Genomic DNA, 20,706 nt, shown 5'->3' with positions numbered 1-20,706 from the left:
ACCACGGCTCCTCCGGTTGGGTCCAGACTTGGGGGTCAGAGGGATTCTCTCAGGCCTAGGACCAAAGGCTCAGAGACGTTAAAAGGCCCCCAGGAGCAATAACGCCTAGATAATAAAATCAGGCCAGGAGTTTGGGGAGCCGGCACATGGAATACGGCCATCTCCCGCCATGAATTTCAAGGGGCCGCTTCCACTGGGGTGACCGGTAGGTTTGCGGGACTGCCCAATCTTGGGCGGGTGAGTCCAAACGTGGCACTCAAATTTAGGGTTGTTGTTTAGTCGCTAAGTCGTGTCCAACTCTGGGCAACCCCATGTCCTGCCAGGCTCCTCTGTCCATGGGATTTCCTAAGCAAGAATACTGGAGTGGGTTGCCCTTTCTTCTTCCGGGAGTCTTCCCAACCCAAGGATGGAACCCACGCCTCCTGCATTGCAGGTGGAGTCTTTACCACTGAGCTACCTGGGAAGCCCCAGTTTAGGGTTAGGAAGGTGATTTAATTCAGTCTGCTAAAGCCAGCCATCTGTTCCGACCCAGACATCATCTGTAATAAGGTACAGTTTTATATACATGTTCTTGAGTCTCTGTTGTCCTGTCTATTGAGCGTTTGGGTCTTGGGCAAGAGTAATGAGGTGTCACTTTCTGGGTTCTTTCACACCTCTGCATTAACCACTGCCTTATCCTTAGACTTCCCTGGTGGCTCAGATGGTAAAGCATCTGCCTACAATGTGGGAGACCCGGGTTCAATCCCTGGGTCAGGAAGATCTCCTGGAGAAGGGAATGGCAACCCACTCCAGTATTTTTGCCTGGAAAACCCCATGGACAGAGGAGCCCGGTAGGCTACCCTGTCCATGGGGTCGCAAAGAGTCGGACACGACTGAGCGACTTTCTTTTCTTTCTTTTATCCTGTATGGTTCTACACAGTCTTTTGCATGCAAACAGCCTCAACAAGCAATTAGCAAATTTATTTCATTAGTATACTGAAAAGAAATACCAGGATAAATTGGGGTTTCATTCAGAAAGGCAAGCATTTATCCAGCTATTCAACAAATATGGTCAGTTTAGCTAAGATGTATCAGAAGCATTCTTAAAATTCAGGGTGTCATACAAAATTGCATAATAAAAAATACAGGACTTATGGGGGAAATGAGGTTAGGGCAGGATACTCAAAATACTTCATCAATGATACAGTTTTAAAAAGATGGGAGCATGGGACTTCCCTGGCGGCCCAGTGGTTAAGAAATTGTCTGCCAGTGTAGGGGACACAGGCTCAATCCCTGGTCGGGGGAGATTCCACCTGCTGTGAGGCAACTAAGCCCACACCCAACCCCTACTGAGCCCATACTCCGCAACAAGAGACGCCACTGCAACGAGAAGCCCACGCGCTGCAACCAGAGAAAGCCTGCATTCAGCAGTGGAGACCCAGCACAGCCAAAAATGAATAAAGATGGGAACCTAGTAAAAAAAAGGTTAACACAGTTGCACAAGTTAAATTGTTTTTAAAAAAGACATAAATACTAGGGGGCTTCCCTAGTGGCTCAGATGATAAAGAATCCTCTTGCATGCAGGAGACCTGGGTTCAATCTCCTGAAGAAGGAAATGGCAACCACTCCAGTATTCTGGCCTGGAGAGTCCCATGGACAGAGGAGCCGGGTGGGCTACAGTCCATGGAGTTGAAAAGAATGGGACACGAGTGAGCAACTAACACTTTCACTTTTTTTTTTCACTGCAAAAGATATGATTCTTCATCTGAAGCTTGATTCTTTATCTGAAGCTTGAAGCTGGAAGTAGGCGTCAGAAGAATTGCAGCTTCTGAGGTATTGGTGAGGTGGTTGGAAAGTCATAACTCCAGTGTGGACGAGGGTTAGAAGGAAACTGGGAGACATCTGAAGTGTTGAGTGTGTTCTCCTACACACCTCAGTTCAGCCGGTGGAGTTTTCGGTGTTCACGTAGGGTTTCTTGTAAACAAAATCACACAAAACGCAAAATTCACATTATGCTCGAACTGTTTCCTAATTGTTAAATGGTGTTGGAACAGATTCACGTTTTCAAAGCAAGCATCAGAGCAGGACTGTAGTTGTGGAGCACCTACTGTGTGGGAGGCACTGCCCGACGCACAGTAGGTTCAGCAGTATAGTGTTTCTGCCCTCATGGGAGATATTGTAATGAGGGAAACAATAAACAAATAATCAATTTCATTTCATATAATTTGCATACCACCTTCCCCCCAAGTTCACACGTTGACACCTAACCCCCACGGTGATGGTGTTTGGAGGTGGGGCCTTTGGGGGTGATTAGGTCCTGAGAGAGGAGCCTCCTGGACGGAATTAGTGTTTCTATAAAATGGACCCCTCCCACCCCTGCCCAAGCTCCCTTGCCCTTCCACCACAGGAGGACTCCGCAAGAAGACAGTTACGAATGAGCCAGGAAGCGTCTCTCACCAGATGCCGAGTCTGCTGGTGCCTCGGCCTTAGATTTCCCAGTCTCCAGAAACCAGTCTCCGGGGTTCTGTCACAGCAGCCCAAAGGAGCTCAGCAGGGCAGTGAGCTGTGGGTTCATGGCAGGTGGAGTTGTATCCCCAGATTCCTGGGCTGAAGCCCTAGCCCTCTTACAGGTTGAGGTGTTAGTTCCTTGGGCTGCTGTTAACTGGGTGACTCACACAGAAACTTACCGTCTCACAGTCCGGAGGCCAGAACCCTCAGATCAGGTGTTGGCGGCTTCATTCCTTCCGTGGGCTGTGAGGAAGAGCTCGTGCCATGCCTTTCCCTCAATCTTTAGTGATTTTCTAGCAACCTTTGGCGTCCTCGGCTGCAGAAACGCCACCCCAGTCTGCCCTCCTCTCCACGTGCTGCTCTTCCTGTCTGTGTCTGTGCCCACATGTCCCCTTTCATGAGGCACCAGTCATCCTAGAGTGGGGCTCACCCTGCTCCAGTAGCACCTCATCTTAACTGAGTATATCTGAAAAAACCCTATTTCCAAATAAAGTCACATTCGGAAGTATTGAAGGCTAAAACTTCAATGCATGGATTTGGGGGGATACAATTCCACCTGTAACTTACTAAAGGGATAAGGGAAGACCCCTTTCAGTAAGTGATATTTGAGCAAGAGACTTAAATAAAATGGATGGAGTAAAGGACCTCCCTGGTGGTCTAGTGGTTCAGACTACATGCGGCCAATGCAGGGGGCTCAGGTTCAATCCCTGGTCAGGGACGAAGAATTGATGCTTTTGAGCTGTGGAGCTAGAGAAGACTCTTGAGAGTCCCCTGGACTGCAAGGAGATCAAACCAGTCAATCCTAAAGGAAATAAGTCCTGAATATTCACGGAAGAACTGATGCTGAATCCGAAGCTCCACTATTTTGGCCACTTAATGTGAAGAGCCAACTCATTGGAAAAGACCCTGATGCCGGGAAAGATTGAGGGCAGGAGGAGAAGAGGGTTGCAGAGGATGAGATGGTGGACGGCATCACTGAACTCAGTGGACATGGGTTTGATCAAACTCTGGGAGACGGTGAAGGACAGTGAAGCCTGGCATGCTGCAGTCTATGGGGTTGCAAAGCGCTGGACATGGCTGAGTGACTGACCAACAACAAGGAGCTAGATCCCGCATGCCACAAAGAAGAGCCTGCACGCCGCAGCTAAGACCTGGTGCATCCAAATAAATGTTTTTAAAAATGAGGGAGTGAGCCATGCAGACATCTGAGGAGAATTCTAGGGGGAGAGAAGAGCGAATATGAGAATTCTGTGATGGGAAAAGAGATTGTCCTGCCAGAGGAACAGGGCGTTGTGTCTAGAAGGCAGTGAGAAGGGTGGTAAGAGAGGAGGTGAGAAACAGAATGATTCATCAACAGGAAATCCATCAACTTACAATTATTGAATTCTCAAAATTAAAGAAGAAAAACCTTATGAATCTTTCAGAGTCCAAAAAACCAAAACCAAAACAAACAAAAAACTGCTGTTGTTCCCAGTAAAAATGCTAAGGTATAAGTAGACAATAACCTTCTCTTATGATAAAAAGTATCGGAGTACACAAGCATACAGCATATTACTCACACAATGTAAAGACACTTCTGTTGTTCAGAAATGTGGAGGGATGCCAGCAATTACCTCTTTGGTTCAATATTGTTATTTTGGTTCAATATTGTTATATTTGCTAAAGCAATAAAAGAAGAGGAAATAAGTAATATTCTCCTCCTTTGCAGATAATATGTTCCTATACACACACCCCCACAATGAGGTATTTTCAGCAATTAGAACTGAACCACACATATACAGAGATCAGACTTACAGCTGTGAAGGGGGAGGGGAGGAGGGAGAGGGATAAACCGGGAGTTTGGGGTTGGTAGATGCAAATTATTACATTTAGGATGGATAAACAACAACCATAAAACAGCAAGGTCCTATTATATACCACAGGAAACTATATCCAATCTCCTGGGCTGAATCATAATGGGAAATAATTTTTAAAAGAACATATATGTGTATAACTGAGTCCTTTGCTATACAGCAGACATTGGCACAACATCGTAAAGCAACTGTACTTCAATTTAGAAGTAAATAGAGCTGAGTCGGTCGTCTCTTATGCTTGAGTCTCATGTCCCCTGGGTCCACTTTCTTGCCCTAGTCATGGCTGCAGCAGCCATCTGGCTGTGCGGGTGGAGCCTGGCTGCCACTTGCCTCAGCTGCACTGCACACCCCTGGGTCTCCACTGCTGCTGCTTGGATGCTTCTGGAGTTCACTCAACCTCCTGGGCACATGTGCACCTTGGAAGAGGGAGTTCGCAGGGCAACCCTGGAGCCGTGAGGAATGGGTGCCAGTGGATACATGCCTCCTGGGCTTCTGTGCATCAGTGGACAATTCTGACATCCTACACGTTTTCTCAAGTACTGCACAGCGATAACTCAAGAATACACGTGGTGTGGGATTCCCCGCACCTTCCCTGTTTCTCTCTTCCAGCGCCTCCATTCTGGATCCCAGTGATCACTTCCAAAAATAAACTATTCGCCCACTAGACCAAGTCCCATGTCATAGATTCTGCTTTGGGAGGGAATCTGAATTAAGAGAGTTAGTACCAGAAGAGGCTGTAGAAAGCAAAACTTAGGGGTAGAATTCTAAGATGCATCACACACGCTTCAGACCCATGGTAGGGCCCTTACTGCTGGTGCTGAGTGAGCCGGTGATGAGCTCTGGCCTGTGGCACAGTTCTGATGACTTGCTAGGGCTGGATTAGGATGTGATTCGGGCGGCAGGGGAAGCATGGGCCTCCATGCTAGCAGCGGAACTTTAACTGCATTGAGGCAACGGTAATAAGATAGACTACGGGGCTGGCTGACTTTGTTAAGGGTTTTAAAAGCCTCAGATAATAATGACAGGCTCAAACCAGCCAACTGTCAACTTAAGGCACTCTGCGAATGTCCGTTAGTCTCACGGCAGCCTGAAGAAACCCTTGCCTGCTGCAGGCGCAGGGCACTGTACCGTGGAAACCGGTCCAGGGCTATTCACATCGCTGAATAATGTTGGTTCTATTTCTCTCTTCAACCATGTTTAAACTTCTATGTAACCTATCAATGGGTGTTTTGTGTTAAGTAAAATAATAAATTATTATATTTTCCATTTCTAGAAGGTTTGTTGTTGTTTGGTCGTTAACTTACATCCAACTCTTCGGGACCCCATGGACTGCAGCACAGCAGGCTTCTCTGTCCTTCACCATCTCCTGGAGTTTGCTCAGATTCAAGTCCATTGAACTGGCGATGCTATCTAGCCATCTCATCCTCTGCCGCCCTTTTCTCCTTTTGCCTTCAATCTTTCCCAGCATCAGGGCCTTTTCTAATGAGTCAGGTCTTTGCATCAGGTGGCCAAAGGTACTTTTTTTTTGGGGGGGGGGCGGGGTAAGGGTAGAATTTCTTTCAAATTATTTGACCATAGTTTATAGTCTCTTATTCCTTGCTCATATTTTTAAGCTTTTCTTTTAAATCTTTAAACACATATAACATAATTATTTTGTATGTCTAATAATACTAATATCCGCAGGTTTCTGGATGTGATTTTATTGTCTGGTGTTTCCATCGGCTGGCACTCAGAGTGAAGTTTTCCTCCTGTGTTTTGTGACTTGTTTTGACCCTGAGTTGCCTAAGTTCCCTCAAAAGTTATCCAAGGGGAGTTGTTGAAACCTGTGTGGAACTTGCATTTCTCCAGAGAATATTTACAGCTTATCTTTTAAACATTTTTTTAGTTTTGTTATCCTGCAGTCAGAGAATAAGTCTTGCAATATCTGTTTAGAAACCAAGTTGTCTGTTGTAATAAGTATATGTTTCATATTATACACTGAAGATGTTCTGTGCTATTTATAGAAAAGCACATTCTGTCACTGACCACAGACAGTTAAGTGCAGGATGTCTTACTGTCACTTAAACTTTGAGTCTGTGCTGCCAGGGAGGCAGAAAACCTCAGCTCCGTCGGTCTTGGGGTGCTGCCCCTCAGGCTGCACTGGAACGAGGGAGATTCATCGGTACCCCAAGCCTAGGGGAGGGCTATCTCATCTCCACTTCCAGCCCAGGCCTGCAGGTCTCCTGAAGCCCTCGGGCATCTGTGAGTGCCTGCAGCGGACAGTGGGCGGGGCTTACTCAGGTGTGCAATCCCAGGACTGCGTGCCCTTCCCCTCTATCCCCGCACAGCCTTTCTCCTCTGACATCAAGGAACAGCAAGACGGTTGTGTGGCCGATGTAGAAGCTCGAAAATGACTGGGGCAGGGGAGTCAGACTTGGGGAGCCCCTTTAGATGACCCCAAAGCGCGGATGCCCAGGGCTTTCCCTGGCTGCCTGCTGCTGGATGAATGGGTACACGCTTCCATTGTCTGGGTTGGGATGGAGTTACGTGATCTCTACTCTAAGGTTAGGAGGGCGCAACAGAAAGCCAGGAGGGTTTAAGTAGGGGAGTGAAATGTGATCAACGTTTTATAGAGTTCTGGACTTTATAAAAGTTGGACTCTGGACTCCGCTCAGTGACATGAGGGGGCTGGCAGGGCCCGAGGGAAGGCAGGGAGGGGCATGAGGGGCCCAGGCCATGGAATAGGTGCCAGGAGGGAGTGACGAGGGACCCTCGGCCTGAAGCTCCTTCACACGCTACCTCTTCCCTGGGGTCCCCAGGCCTGGAGAGGGGCCGCGGCGGCACGGCTCCCCAGGCCTGACCTTGAGTGAGGCCAGTCTGGCTTCGGGCCACGAGACTGGATCTGAAATGTGAAGAAATGCGGCTATTTCCCGGTTGACGTGGAAGGTATCCGGTTACCATCTGCTCCGGGACGGAAGGGGTTCTCCTCGGAGGGAGGGCAGGGAGCCGGGGCTGAGGGCGGGGTCCCCGCCGGCCCGCCCGCGGGGTCCTGGGGAAGGCGGAGCGGGGCCGGGCAGCTCGGACCGAGCCGAGGCAGAGGCCAGGGCGGCGCGGCCGGTGGGCGAGGCCGGCGCCGGGCCGCTCGGGCCGGGGGCGGGGCAGACGCTGCGCGGGGCGAGGGAACTGGGGCCGGCGGAGGCGCGCGCGGGGCCCAGGGTCTGGGGAGGGTGGCCTCTGAGCCGCAGGGGGCAGAGCCGGGCCGGGCAGGGCGGGCTTGGGCGCAGAGGGGTTAGCTTACCCGTGCCCGGGCTGGAGCCTGCGCCCCGGCCCGGAGCCCGCGCCCCGGCCCCCGGGTCCCGCCCCTCCCCTCGCCCCTCCCTCCCCGCCCCCCGCCCCGCGCGGCCCCCGCCAGGCCCCCGCCTCCGCGCGCCATTCCTGCCGCCGCGCGTCCCGCCAGCCGCGCTCTTCGGCCATGGCGGGCCTGGGACTGCGACCGGCCAAGGGCTACCGGGTGGTGCTGCTGGGCAGCGTGGCGGTGGGTAAGACGGCGCTCGCCACGCAGTTCGCCTGCGGCAGCTTCCCCGAGCAGTGCGAGCCGTCGGTGGAGGAGCTCTTCAGCAAGGTGATCGAGGTGAACGCGGCGCCCGCCCTTCTGGAGATCGTGGACACGGTGGGCGCCGAGCACCTGGTCACTCTCAAGGACCTGTACATCAAGAACAGCGACGGCTTCGTGGTGCTCTACAGCGTGTGCAGCGAGGCCTCGTTCGAGGCGGTGCGGCCGCTGCGCGAGCGCATGGGCCGGCTGCGGGGGCCCAAGGCCGTGCCGCTGGTGCTCGTGGGCACCAAGGCCGACCTGGACGCCCAGCGCCAGGTGCTGACGGCGCAGGGCCGCGCGCTGGCCCGCGAGTGGCGGTGCCCGTTCCTGGAGGTCACGGCCAAGAGCAAACTGATGGTGGACCAGGTGTTCACGCAGGTGGTGCGCGAGATGGAGGCCCTGGCCCCGCCCGAGGAAGTGGTTCCGGCGGTCCCCACCAACGCGCAGGAGACGTGGCCGTCCGAAAGATTCATCGGCTGACGCGCGGCGGTTCCTCTTGCCTGTATTCGTCGCTTTTCGTGATTTCTGAAGCTCCCTTTGCTCCTCTGCGTTTTTAAAGAAAGTTATTCCGCTGTAAACAAGTGGTTACTTCTATATATTGACTCAAATCCGTGCCTCAGACTGTCCACAGAGCTTCTTAAATATTTGTTGAGAACTTTGCAACTGTGTTTACTTCTGACAGTGCTGGGAGGAGAAACCAAAAATCAATTTTTTACCTCCTGTATGAAGAAAGCCTACCCTTTTCTTCAGTGGAATTTGTTACAGGATTTTTTTTTTTTTTTGTCATAATTAACACCTTCCAGTGTCATCTGACGTTTGATATTGATTGAGGAACACGAACTGACGTTTCAGCTTTCCATTCCATGAGGCTCTGATGTGTTTCCCTTTCATTTACAGCCTTGAATTGCAGTAGTATTTTCCTCTCTGCGTACTTCTAAATATAGTTATGACATACATAGCCATGGTTTGAAAGGGATACTGTATACTCTGGGAGGGGAGAGATCAACTGTGTACTCGGGCAGAGACAGCTCAGATCTGCCTTCAGTTTTGTAATTGACATCTAGTCGATTTCTGCCTCTGTCGATCTGTCGATTAAGTGAAAATAAAATGACTTTAGAAGTCCATAGTTTTTGATATTTGTCTTTCTAAAACTTAAGCTCCAGTTCCTAAGGTTTCTGTACACCATATCTTTGCTTTTCAGTTATTTTCCAGGACAAGTTAGTTACTAGAGTGAAAATGGCCCCGCATCTTTGTTTCTGCAGAAGTGCTTTCGATTGCACGTTTTTTTTTTACTTGTCTCTTGCCAGAGTCAGATATGTTGTCTGAATACCTGCCTAGTTTAACACCAGTACTGAAATAGAAACAAAACATGAATCTTTTTGTATAGTTTTCACGTAATGATAGTAGACATCTTTCTTGCACTGGCTTAATTTAAAAAATTAGTCTTTGATATGAGTTGCTTGTGTTTATTTGCACAAGTTAGCAATTTTACCTCCCCCACTGCAACCAATTTTTAAAATTTAGGAACTAGCTTAGCCATTTGAAGTGAAAGTCTCTCAGTTGAGTCCGACTCTTTGCGATCCCATGGGCTATATAGTCCATGGAGTTCTCCTGGCCAGGATACTGGAGTGGCTAACTGTTCCCTTCTCCAGGGGATCTTCCCAACTTAGGGATTGAGCCCAGGTCTCCCACATTGCAGGCGGATTCTTTACCAGTTGAGCCACCAGGGAAGCCCATAGCCATTTGAACATCTTTCTAAGAAAAAAATATAACAACAAAGCTCTGCCTGAGATCTAAAATAATTCCATTAAAGGAAAGTTATAGAGTGGCGGTTATACTAGGCTCTGGGTGTTATATTTACATATCATGTTTGACTAGAAGAATGGATTTTAACACACACAAAAATATTTTAGAACCTCACAGTGCCTGAGAACTAGTTTACCCCAAGGAGGGGGCTAGGCTGGGACCTCCCCTGTCTCTTACTGCTTTCTCTTTCCCCTGGACGTTGGGGATGGGGTGGCTGGCTGCTTCCTTTCGAGCCTTGAAACCCAGCTAGCCTACGGCTCTCCTCTGACCCTCTCTCCTGGGGTCACTGCTCCTGGCAGTGTTACCTCACACCCCCTTCCGGAATCATCATTCCTCCAAGGGGATGGTTCAGACACAGGGAGGGGGGAGGGGTGGGCAGTCAGGAAGCCTCTCCTGGCCTCATCTTGTTCCCACACTGCCCCCTCCTCCTGCTGAAGCGGAGGTAAAAACCCAAGACCCTTCCCTGACCAGATGTGGGCTGCACAGAGAAAGCCCGGGGTGGCTGGGGGAGCCGTGGGAGTGGGAAGGTGAACAGCAGTCCCCTCCCAGCCCTGAGAGCTGGGTCCCCAGGACTGGAAGTGGGTGACCCCTTCGCCCTGCCTTACTCCACTTGCTTATGCTGTGGCTCTGGGGAGGTTTTGTGTCCCTGGATCTCAGGCCCTCTGGATATCAGGCCTGATTCAGGGAAAAAATTCACATACAGCCATTTCTTTCTTTAAATTACTAGACTCGTCTCAGACTACCACTCAGATCCAGGTGTCCGGCTTGGAGGCCAGGGGCGTTCCTAACTGACCGGTCATGACCAGTCAACACGAATGACTGGGCCCATGTGATGAGCTCCTGTGACCACAGGACTATGCATGAAGCAGCTTTCTGGGTATATATGCACGCGCGCACACACAATTAAAGACCCACACCCTGATTTTCTTTCTCTTCCCGCATTTCTAGTTTCTAATTTATTTACGTTCCTTACAAGTTGCCTGCATCCCTCTGGCCTTGGTGAGTTAGCAAGTGGCTGACAGGACCCCTCGTCAGGGTGCCGTGGTACTGGAAGCACTGTGCCCGGGTGAGGGGCAGTGAAACTGTGGCAGCCTGACTTGCCAGCTGGGAAGGGGTGCTCAGATCTCCAGCCCTTCACATAAGACAGGGTTGTAGACTGTGTGCCCGGCGCCTGGTATAACTGGGGAATGCGAAGCTGGTTTCCAAAGAGGATGGAACAGTCACCCACAAGCAGGGTGAGTGCTTCCGAGTCTCCAAGTGCCCCACCACTCGGCATGGACAGATCTTTTTCTTGGCAATGTGTTATGGTTTCAGTTTGTGTTATTCAGATTGTGGGTGATGTAAGTTTTTTTGTTTTTTGTTTTTTTGCAGGATCTCACTTCCCTAACCAGGGATCAAACTTGGGCCCTCAGCAGTGAAAGCGCCAAGTCCTAACCACTGGACCACCAGGGAACTGGTGATGCTGAGAATTCTTTCGGAGATTTTTTTTTTAATATATATTTCAGCCATGCCATGTAGCATTCGGGATCTGAGTTCCCAACCAGGGATCAAACCCTTGCCCCCTGCATTGGGAGTCTGGAGTCTTAGCCACTAGACTACCAGGGAAGTCCCTCTTTGCCCATTTTTGAATCAGGTTATTTTTCCATTGTTAAATTTTAGGAGGTCTCTATATATTCTGGAAGTTAATTTTGTATCAGGTATGTGATTTGCAAATATTATTTCCCATTCTGTGGGTTGCCCTTTTGCTCTGTTGATAATGTATTTTGGTGCACAAAATTCAAATTTTTTCATGAAATCCAATTGTCCAGCTTTTCTTTTGTTGTCTGTGCCTTTGGCATCGTTTCAAATAAATCACTGCCAAATTCAAAGTTTCCAAGTTTGGACATATGAAAACATAGGTTTAGGACTATTCTATACCTTTGGCCTATATTTTGTCTTCTATGCGGGTACTGTACTGTTCTGGTTACTAAAGTATTGTAGCAGTTTTGAAACCAGGAAGTATGTCTTCCAGCTTTATTCTTTTTCCAGGTTGCTTTGGCTGTTTGGGATCCCTTGGCACGCCATATGAATTTTACAATAAGTTTTTCTATTTCTGAAAAGATCTCATTGGAATTTTTATAGGGATTGCATTGAATCTATGGGTTGCTTTGTGTAGTATTGATATGTTAATGAGATGAGGTCTTCCAGTCATAAACATGGAATCCATTTATTTGTGTCTTTTAATTTTTTAGCAATGGATTGTCATCTTCATTGTACAAGTCTCTCCACCTCTTTGGTTAAGTTTATTTCTAGTACTTTACTCTTTCTGATGGTATTGTAAACGGAATTGTTTACTTAATTTCCTTTTTGGATTGTTCATTGTTAGTGTATAGAAATGCAACTGATTTCTGTCTGTTGACTTTGTATCTTGCTGCTTTGTTGAATTTACCACCGCAAAGAGTCGGACACAACTGAGCAATTGAACTGAACTGAACTGAACAGTTTTGAGTTGTTTCTCTTTCGTGGAATCTTTACCGGTTTCTCCACATAAGATCATGTGAGCAGAGATACTTCAACCTCTTCCTTTCCAATTTGGGTGCCTTTTATTTGTTTTACTTGCCCTAATTACTCTGGCTAAGATTCCGGTACAATGTTGAATAGAAGTGGTGCAAGCAGACATCTCTGCCCTGTTCCTGCTCCTGATCTTAGAGGAAGAGTTTTCAGCCTTTCATCTCTGAGTATAATGTTCACTGCAGGCTTTTATATATTCAGTTTCTATTACATTTAGGTAATTTCCTTCTATTTCTAGTTTGTTGAGTGTTTTTTTCGTGAAAGGGTTTGAATTTTGTCAAATTATTTTTTGGGCATCAATTAAATATGGTATATACATTGATTTTTTTGTTTTTAAATTTTGTCTACACTGGGTCTTTGTTCCCCTGGGCATATGGGATCTTAGTTCCCCAACCAGGAATGAACCCACACCCCCTATGTTAGAAGGGCAGAGTCTTAACCACTAGACCACCAGGGAAGTCCCACATGGATTAATTTTTGTGTGTTGAACCCCTCATGCATTCCAGGAATAAATTCCTCCTTTTTATGTGTTGTTAAATTCTCTTTGCTAGTATTTCATTGACAACATAGTTGATTTTCTCCCCCAGTTTTACTGAGATATATCTGACACAGAACACTGTGTAATGTACACTGTCACGCTGTGTACACATTAACGGTGCACAGAGTGACGGTTTGATACACATGTATGTTATCAGTACAAAATGATTAACACAGTTCGGTTAGAATACACATCCTTCACCTCCCATGATTATCATTTGTGTTGTTGTTGTGATAAGAACATTAAAGATCTACTCTCCCAGCAACTTTGAGTATGAGTTTTATCCTCTGTTCCCTATCCACTCCATGTTTTCTTTCCTCTCAGCCCGGACCTCGGCTGATTAGAGTTCTTGACCCAGTAGAAAGACCCAGGCATACATTCCCAAAGGATACGAGTCCTGGGTAGGTTTCTGCCACTTTTTGGTTGATACCGCTTTGTGATAACCTTTTACTATTGGAATGGAAATACCAAGAGGCATCTCAAAGAACCCACTCGGTCTCTGGGTACAACGGTTAGAGTTCCTCCACCACCCCTCAGCTCCCAAACTCCTGTATTCTGACTGTGGGGAATACAGCACCAAATATTAGCCCCTGATTAAAGATCATGTCAGAAGCCATAAGATGGAGCCCCGTCCTCTCCGAGTGCAGCCTCCCAGCTGGCGCTGCCTTGTCTTCAGAGGCCACCTCGCCTTCCCATCAGGCAGCTACTTCCGGTGAGCACATAGAAACAGGGCCATTGCCTTCCATGGGCATCGCCTATTACTTCGTTTCTTCTGCTGTAAAATCAATCTTTTGGTCACAGAAATAGTCTGCTGGGTACCAGGAAGGTCTACAAGGCATCCTGCAAATCTGCGATGGTGGTGCTGGCAGAAGCATCAGAGGCAGGAAGGCAAAGCCATATCCAGAATAAACGTCCGCCCCAGGGACGGCAAGCAGCTGCTCCTTCCCCAGGGGAAGAAATCTAATGTCACTGACTTTTCACCAAGTGACTAGTGTTCCCTTGGAAGATGACACCATAATAGGGGCTCAGTGTTGGTCTCTGCTGCGGGCAGGTTAGATCCTCGATGGTGATGAAGCCGGGTCAGATGTTTTGAGGCAAAGTCCGTGATGCGGGGCCCATTCGTAGCCTCCATCCCTGCAGCCTTGGTTGTTTCGAGCATGGGCCCACTGGACAAGCACCTGGGGGCATGGCTAAAGTGGCTGAATGGCACAGGACGGACTGTCTTGCCCAGCTGATTCTTGAGATCCTCCTCTGCAGAGGTGCCTGAGGGTGGGTATTCAATGTGGTAAAGTCCCTTCACAGCTGAAGGAGGTCCAGCCTCCTGTCTCTTCCCCAGGTCACCCCATTACCAGTCTTCCAGTCTTGCTTTTTCCAACTCTCTGATGGCCCAGCCCAACCCAGTAGCAACTGCCCATTAATCAAATGTAGAGCCATACTTCTCACCACCTTGCAGTCCAGGCAAAGTGGTCAGCAACCCAGCACTTGAATGCTTGAAGTGAAGACCACAGGGAGACTTCTCTTTCATCGCTCTCCTTTAGGGCCACCTCTAGGTGGGACTGTAGGGCTGCAGCCATCCACTTCTGGACCATCCGTAAAGCAGGAGCGAGGTTTTTCCTCCTCAATCAACTAGTCATAAGGCCCTCCCCGTGAGGCCACAGGTCTGGACTGTGGGTGGGAGACCGGGCAGGCGGAGGAGGTAAGAGAGACAGCCTACGAGCAGATGTTGACAGACTCCTGAGGCACGTGGTCTACCTTCAAAGGCACCGAGGAACACGAGTTCACCAAACGTCCGGCGGTCGTAGCACAGGGTCACCAGCCTCCCAGCCCACAGAGATGCACACTGCCTGCCTGCGTGCCGGCCTGCCCTCGCAGTGACACCGCGGTGGCCTCCCGCTGAGCAGAAACAAGTTCACAGGACGTGATCGGTGTGGATCAAGACAAAAACAAGAGCGCTCTGTAATCAGGTCCAAACACAGACAAAAGTGTGAATGCTTTCAAATCCACAAAAAATGATCAAACACTCTCCACTCTTAGCTACTATGAGTGATGAATGCTTCTTTACCAAGTGCAGGCTTCCCTCCTCAGAGATGAGTTGTTACGATATTCAAGCATGTAATTTCCCCCACTTCCCCACAGCATCTAATCCAGAGCAAAGCCCTGCTTCCGATTCAACCTTCACCAAAACCACCTCATACAAGCCCATAACCAGCTCTGTGCTGAAGCTGAAGCTCCAACACTTTGGCCACCTGATGTGAAGAATGGACTCATTGGAAAACACCCTGATGCTGGGAAAGATTGAAGACAGGATAAGGGGATGACAGAGGATGAGATGGTTGGATGACATCACTCAGTGGATTCACACTCATTCACATTGACTCAATGGACATGAGTTTGAGCAAACTCCGGGAGATAGAGAAGGACAGGGAAGCCTGGTGTGCTGCAGTCCATGGGGTTGCAAAGAGCCTGACATGACTGAGCGACTGAACAACAACAACAAAATCGCCTCGTGCAAGGCCATAACCAACTGAGAAACTTCATGGCTCCTGGGTGTGTGTTCCCCTTATTGTAACTGCAGAGAAAAGTCAACTTTTCTTTTTTGGTTGTGCCTCACAGCATGTCGGATCTTATTATTAGTTCCCAGACCAGGGATTGACCCTGAAGGGGAAGTGAGGAGTTCTAACCTCTGGTCTGCCAGGGGAGTGCCCAGAGTAAGGCCAACTTGTTCGGTGATAGGTGTGCTCCTGTGGTCTTTAGCTGGAGGGCAGCCACACCACCCATCACCACACCACCCGCACCAGTGCCGATAAGGCCACATCATTTGTGGCAGCCAAACATGTGGCCATCAGGGTGCAGGGAGCAGAACCACTGCAGATAATCTAAGCAAGGCTGACACTAGACACAAGGCTCTGGACTGGGCCTCTGAGAACGACTTCCAGAGGTGGGGGTGAGGTTCCACCCTCTGGCTCTGCCTCCAGAGTCAGGAGTCTGCCAAACATCCAGAGCCGCCATCCTAGGCTGTGGCAGCCAAAATAGATGCTCCTGCAGCTGCTGTCACTGCCGTCCCTGCCTGCCAGCACTCAGGCAGCTGGGAGGAGGCATCAGAACCTGTTCACCCCTTCTCCATCTTGCTTGTCAGCAGAAAAGAGCAGAGAGCAGCAAGGACATGGCCTCCGCCCCCTTTCCCCCTCCAAACCTCCTGGATGATCAGGCAGTTGGCTGACTCCAATTTCCAAGCAGACCTGGGAGGGAGGAAGTGGAGACAGGCAGCCGCAGCGACTCCCCCAACGTGGCCTCAAGCAGCTGTGTGCGGCCCACTTCCAGATTTCTCTTTTTTCCCTCTCTCAAAGAAAACCATACTTTTGTGTTCAGCTCCACAGGGTCCCCACTACTGACTGGCGCAGGGAGGATCCGGAACCACCCTGTGGTCTGGGTCTCTAGGGTTCAGAGGGTTCCTGGGGCTCCCTGGGAAAGGGGGGCCCGCCCTGATCTATCGGGGGTGGGGGGCCGGGCGGGCAGTGTGGGGGCTCCTTGTCAGATGGCCTCTGGTGAGATGCGAGCAGATGCTCAGCCCCAAAGGCATAAAGGCCCCCGAGTCGTCGGAGGGCATCTCGGGGAGGGACGGCACTGGCGCGCTGAGGAAGCCCATGGCGGGGGGTGGGGGGCGATCCCTTCAGATCCCATCCCCGGCCTGGGTGAGTGAACTCCCGGCCTCCCGGACGGGCTTCTGGCGCCTTCCTGGAACTTCAACCCAGGAGGTCGGGCTTCCTGGGGCGCGGACACCAGAGCGCGGCCTCCCCGAGGTCCTGTTACACGTGCGCGTTGTGAAGTCACACTCGGCTGGTTAGTGAGGCCCGCCTGCATTCCAGGGACTGCCGCAGACCGCGGGGGAGGACGCCACGGAGCCGGACTGCGAGACCTGGAGCAAGGGTTGGCGGCCGGGGGCGGGGCGGGCGGGGCGGCGCATTCCTGCGGGCGGAGGCGGGCCCCGCGGCGCTGAGGGCTGACCACGCCTCCCTCCTGGACGACCACGCCCACCAACAACCACGCCTCCCGCTGGGTGACCACGCCCTATCAGCAGCCACGGCTCCCTCCGGTTTGACCACGCCCCATCAATAACCACGCCTCCTTTCGGGGTGACCACTTCCCGTTGGTAACCCCGCCCCGCCCGGGTGGCCACGCCTTCCGCCCTTCCGCTGACCCGCCTACGCCGGACCGGGAGGGGCTGAGCAAAATCCACTTATTTGGAAACTTGGTGCCTGTTCCTGGATCGTGGTCTGCTGTGCTGGGAGGCCGGGACGCAGGAAGACCCGGCGGCCGTGGGCCGGGAGGCAGAGGGCCCGCGGGTCACTAGGGGCCCCTGGACACTGATCCCCGCCGGGCGTTTGTGCTGCGGCGGCGGAGGGGACAGCTCTGGGACGAAGATGCACGTGGGTGGCAGCATCTAAGGGCAGCGACTTCGGTGCGTCTCGGTTGACTTGGACGGAGGGGTGTGTCCGCTGGAGGACGTGCTTACTCTAGGTGTAAGGTGACGCCGCCGGGAAGTGGGGACGGAGGCCCACACACTCACGTGGGAGGAGGGCAGTGAGCCTTTTGGTTTCCAAGGCTTCAAAACAGAGTCCAACCTCAGCGAGGCAGAGGACACCAAGGAACCTCAGAGCCCTCCCTGCTTGGGGTTGAGAACGGAGTTCTTCTGTCCTGTTTTTGAGGCAGGCAGTGAGATAAAAACCATCATCTTACTTACGTGAGGGACTTCCCTGGTGGTCCAGTGGCTAAGACTCAGCTGCTCCCAATGCTGGAAACCTGGATTCCGCTCCTGGGCGGGGTACTAGATCCCACATGCTGCAACTAAAGAGCCCCTGAACCTAAGAGGGGTGCAGCCAAATAAGTAAATAAATATATTTAAAAAGAATAAAGCCATGATCACTTTAAATAGAAATGTTCTTAACAAAGTTATATAATTGTTACAGATCAAACTACTGTTGTGAGATTTGTGTGGGGAACAACAGACTGGTTCCAAATAGGAAAAGGAGTACGTCAAGGCTGTATATTGTCACCCTGCTTATTTAACTTATATGCAGAGTACATCATGAGAAACTCTGGGCTGGAAGAAACACAAGCTGGAATCAAGATTGCCGGGAGAAATATCAATAACCTCAGATATGCAGATGACACCACCCTTATGGCAGAAAGTGAAGAGGAACTAAAAAGCCTGTTGATGAAAGTGAAAGAGGAGAGTGAAAAAGTTGGCTTAAAGCTCAACATTCAGAAAACGAAGATCATGGCATCCGATCCCATCACTTCATGGCAAATAGATGGGGAAACAGTGGAAACAGTGTCAGACTTTATTTTTCTGGGCTCCAAAATCACTGCAGATGGTGACTGCAGCCATGAAATTAAAAGACGCTTACTCCTTGGAAGAAAATTTATGACCAACCTAGATAGCATATTCAAAAGCAGAGACATTACTTTGCCAACAAAGGTTTGTCTAGTCAAGGCTATGGTTTTTCCAGTGGTCATGTATGGATGTGACAGTTGGACTGTGAAGAAGGCTGAGCACCGAAGAATCGATGCTTTTGAACTGTGGTGTTGGAGAAGACTCTTGAGAGTCCCTTGGACTGCAAGGAGATCCAACCAGTCCATTCTGAAGGAGATCAGCCCTGGGATTTCTTTGGAAGGAATGATGCTAAAGCTGAAGCTCCAGTACTTTGGCCACCTCATGCGAAGAGTTGACTCATTGGAAAAGACTGATGCTGGGAGGGATTGGGGGCAGGAGGAGAAGGGGACGACAGAGGATGAGATGGCTGGATGGCATCATTGACTCGATGGACGTGAGTCTGAGTGAACTCCAGGAGTTGGTGATGGACAGGGAGGCCTGGCGTGCTGTGATTCATGGGGTTGCAAAGAGTCGGACATGACTGAGCAACTGATCTGATCTGATCTATTTTATTTGGAAGCCTGTGGTCCCTACAGCTGATGAAGTAGAGAAGCCACAAATTAGCACAAAAGGCAACTTTTTAAAACAAGCTAAAAAGAAATCCTCCCTAAAACTGCAAAAGGTAAAAACTTTGAGAAAAGAGTTCCCCATATACCACTATGAAAAACCAGGATCTAAAAAAGGACTGAAGTTTGATAGGTTTTCTGTTCCAGAGCTGATGCTACTTTTAAGATATTCAAGAGCTCAGATTGAATAGAGGGATCAGCTAATACCTTTTAAAATATCTTTGAAAATTTTGGTTTTGTTTATGTTTTGCCAAAAGTTATTACTTCATTTTGGGTTTGAAGGGTTCGATAACAAAAGAAACCACATTTTTTACGGAAGATATTTGATTGAATCTCAATATACAGCCATTAAAGGAAAAGAAATAGAAACAGTAGAAGTAACAGCATCTACGTTGCCAAACTGGGCCGACAACCTACATCCAGACTTCACAGCACTGGGAAGTCCCTCCTGAACAGCAATCTGTAGTCCCAACTGGAAAAGGATCCTGAGTGGCATGTCCACCCCACAGGAGCAACTTCCAGTCGCCATTTTGGGGGCTCCTGCTTATATTCTCAGGCCACAGATGGATATCATCATCAGTTTGCAGGACAAAAATGCAGCTCTGGTTTTTTTCTTTAACTTGTACCATGCTGTTTGTTTTCCCTAGTGAGTCATAGGACCTCTTAGACCCTGGGGGCTGGCCAGGCCCTCAGGAACTTAAGAGACTCCAAGACCCACTTCCTTTCTTATCTAAAGTGCCGCTTGACTTGCTGGTAACAAGTGGTGTGCTTGCAGGCAGACATGTAGTCCGGGCAGGGTCCAGGCAAGGTCTGAAGTGGGTCAGAGGCCTGCTTCCCTACATCTTTTTTTTTAATATATTTATTTGTTTATTCTTATTTTTTAATTTATTTTGCTTTACCGAGTCTTAGTTGCAGCATGTGGGGTCTGGTTCCCTGACCAGGGATTGAACCCAGGCAATCTGGCAACCTCCCAGGCATTGGGAGCGCAGAGTCTTAGCCACCGGACCACGAGGGGAGTTCCTGTCCTGCTTCTGAAGCCTAAACGAGACTCACCTCCATTTAAATTTCCCTAGCAGTTTCTCAGTACATAGATTTTGCCCTTCCTCTGCGCAGAATTCTTGGGAGAGAAGTTAAAAAGTAAACGTGCTAACAATTTGTTAACACAGCCTTAAAATAAAATTCATTCAGACAAATGTAAAATACTTTATTTGTGCTCAGTTTACTGATGCAGGTGTCTCCTGAGACTAAAAATTACAAAACTGGCAGACAGAGCTCAGTTCTTGGGTCTGGGTACACAATTAATACCCAAGCAACGCAGGAGCCTTCTCCAGACATTCCTACGGAGATCCTAACTATATTTGGAGAGATACAGAAAGGGCCACAGCTGCAGTTCAGGGCTGCAAACAAGCTTTCAAATATGTGGAACTTCAGTGAAAACAACTCTCAGAGCATGATCTGCATATTATCTCATCTCTGCAGCCGTGTCCTACTGTGCCTCCCCCACCAGGAAGCAAAGTGTGAAAGCATGAGTATGCCGGACAGGGAGGAAATTTCAGAGAAGCAACCACTAGTTGGAGGCTCAATCAGTGTCCCTTTTTACTTTCTGTGTTAGTCACTCAGTCGTGTCCAGCTCTCTGCAACACCATGGACAGTAGCCCGCCAGGCTTCTCTGTCCATGGGATTCTCCAGGCAAGAATACTGGAGCAGGTTGTCATTCTCTTCTCCAGGGGATCTTCCCAACCCAGGGATCAAACCCGGGTCTCCGGTATTGCAGGTAGAGTCTTTACCATCTGAGCCACTAGGTTAAAGGCATTAATCTGGTGATTCTGAGCTCAAAAATTTACTCATTACAAATATAGAATGTGATTAAGAAAATCATTTATATTTTTAAACACTAT

At 49.5% G+C, this 20,706-nt stretch overlaps 1 protein-coding gene and 1 long non-coding RNA gene across 2 annotated transcripts; one reads left to right on the top strand and one right to left on the bottom strand.

The window, feature by feature from the left end:
* Nucleotides 1–6,919: 6,919 nt before the first annotated feature.
* LOC102270894 (ras-related protein Rap-2c) lies at nt 6,920–9,036 on the top strand. The gene has a single exon (XM_005904016.3). It carries the CDS (start codon nt 7,792–7,794, stop codon nt 8,392–8,394), a length of 603 nt encoding a protein of 200 aa, XP_005904078.2. The 5' UTR covers nt 6,920–7,791; the 3' UTR covers nt 8,395–9,036.
* A 3,804-nt stretch (nt 9,037–12,840) lies between these two features.
* LOC138984340 (uncharacterized) lies at nt 12,841–16,729 on the bottom strand. The gene is made up of 2 exons (XR_011461582.1): nt 16,002–16,729; nt 12,841–14,762 (listed from the first exon to the last, which is right to left on the bottom strand). It is a non-coding gene; the product is annotated as an uncharacterized lncRNA (long non-coding RNA).
* Between the last annotated feature and the right edge of the window lie 3,977 nt (nt 16,730–20,706).

The sequence above is a fragment of the Bos mutus genome, chromosome 21, assembly GCF_027580195.1.
Source record: "Bos mutus isolate GX-2022 chromosome 21, NWIPB_WYAK_1.1, whole genome shotgun sequence".
Lineage (NCBI taxonomy): Eukaryota > Metazoa > Chordata > Mammalia > Artiodactyla > Bovidae > Bos > Bos mutus.
This window is presented reverse-complemented; position numbering and strand designations above follow the sequence as displayed.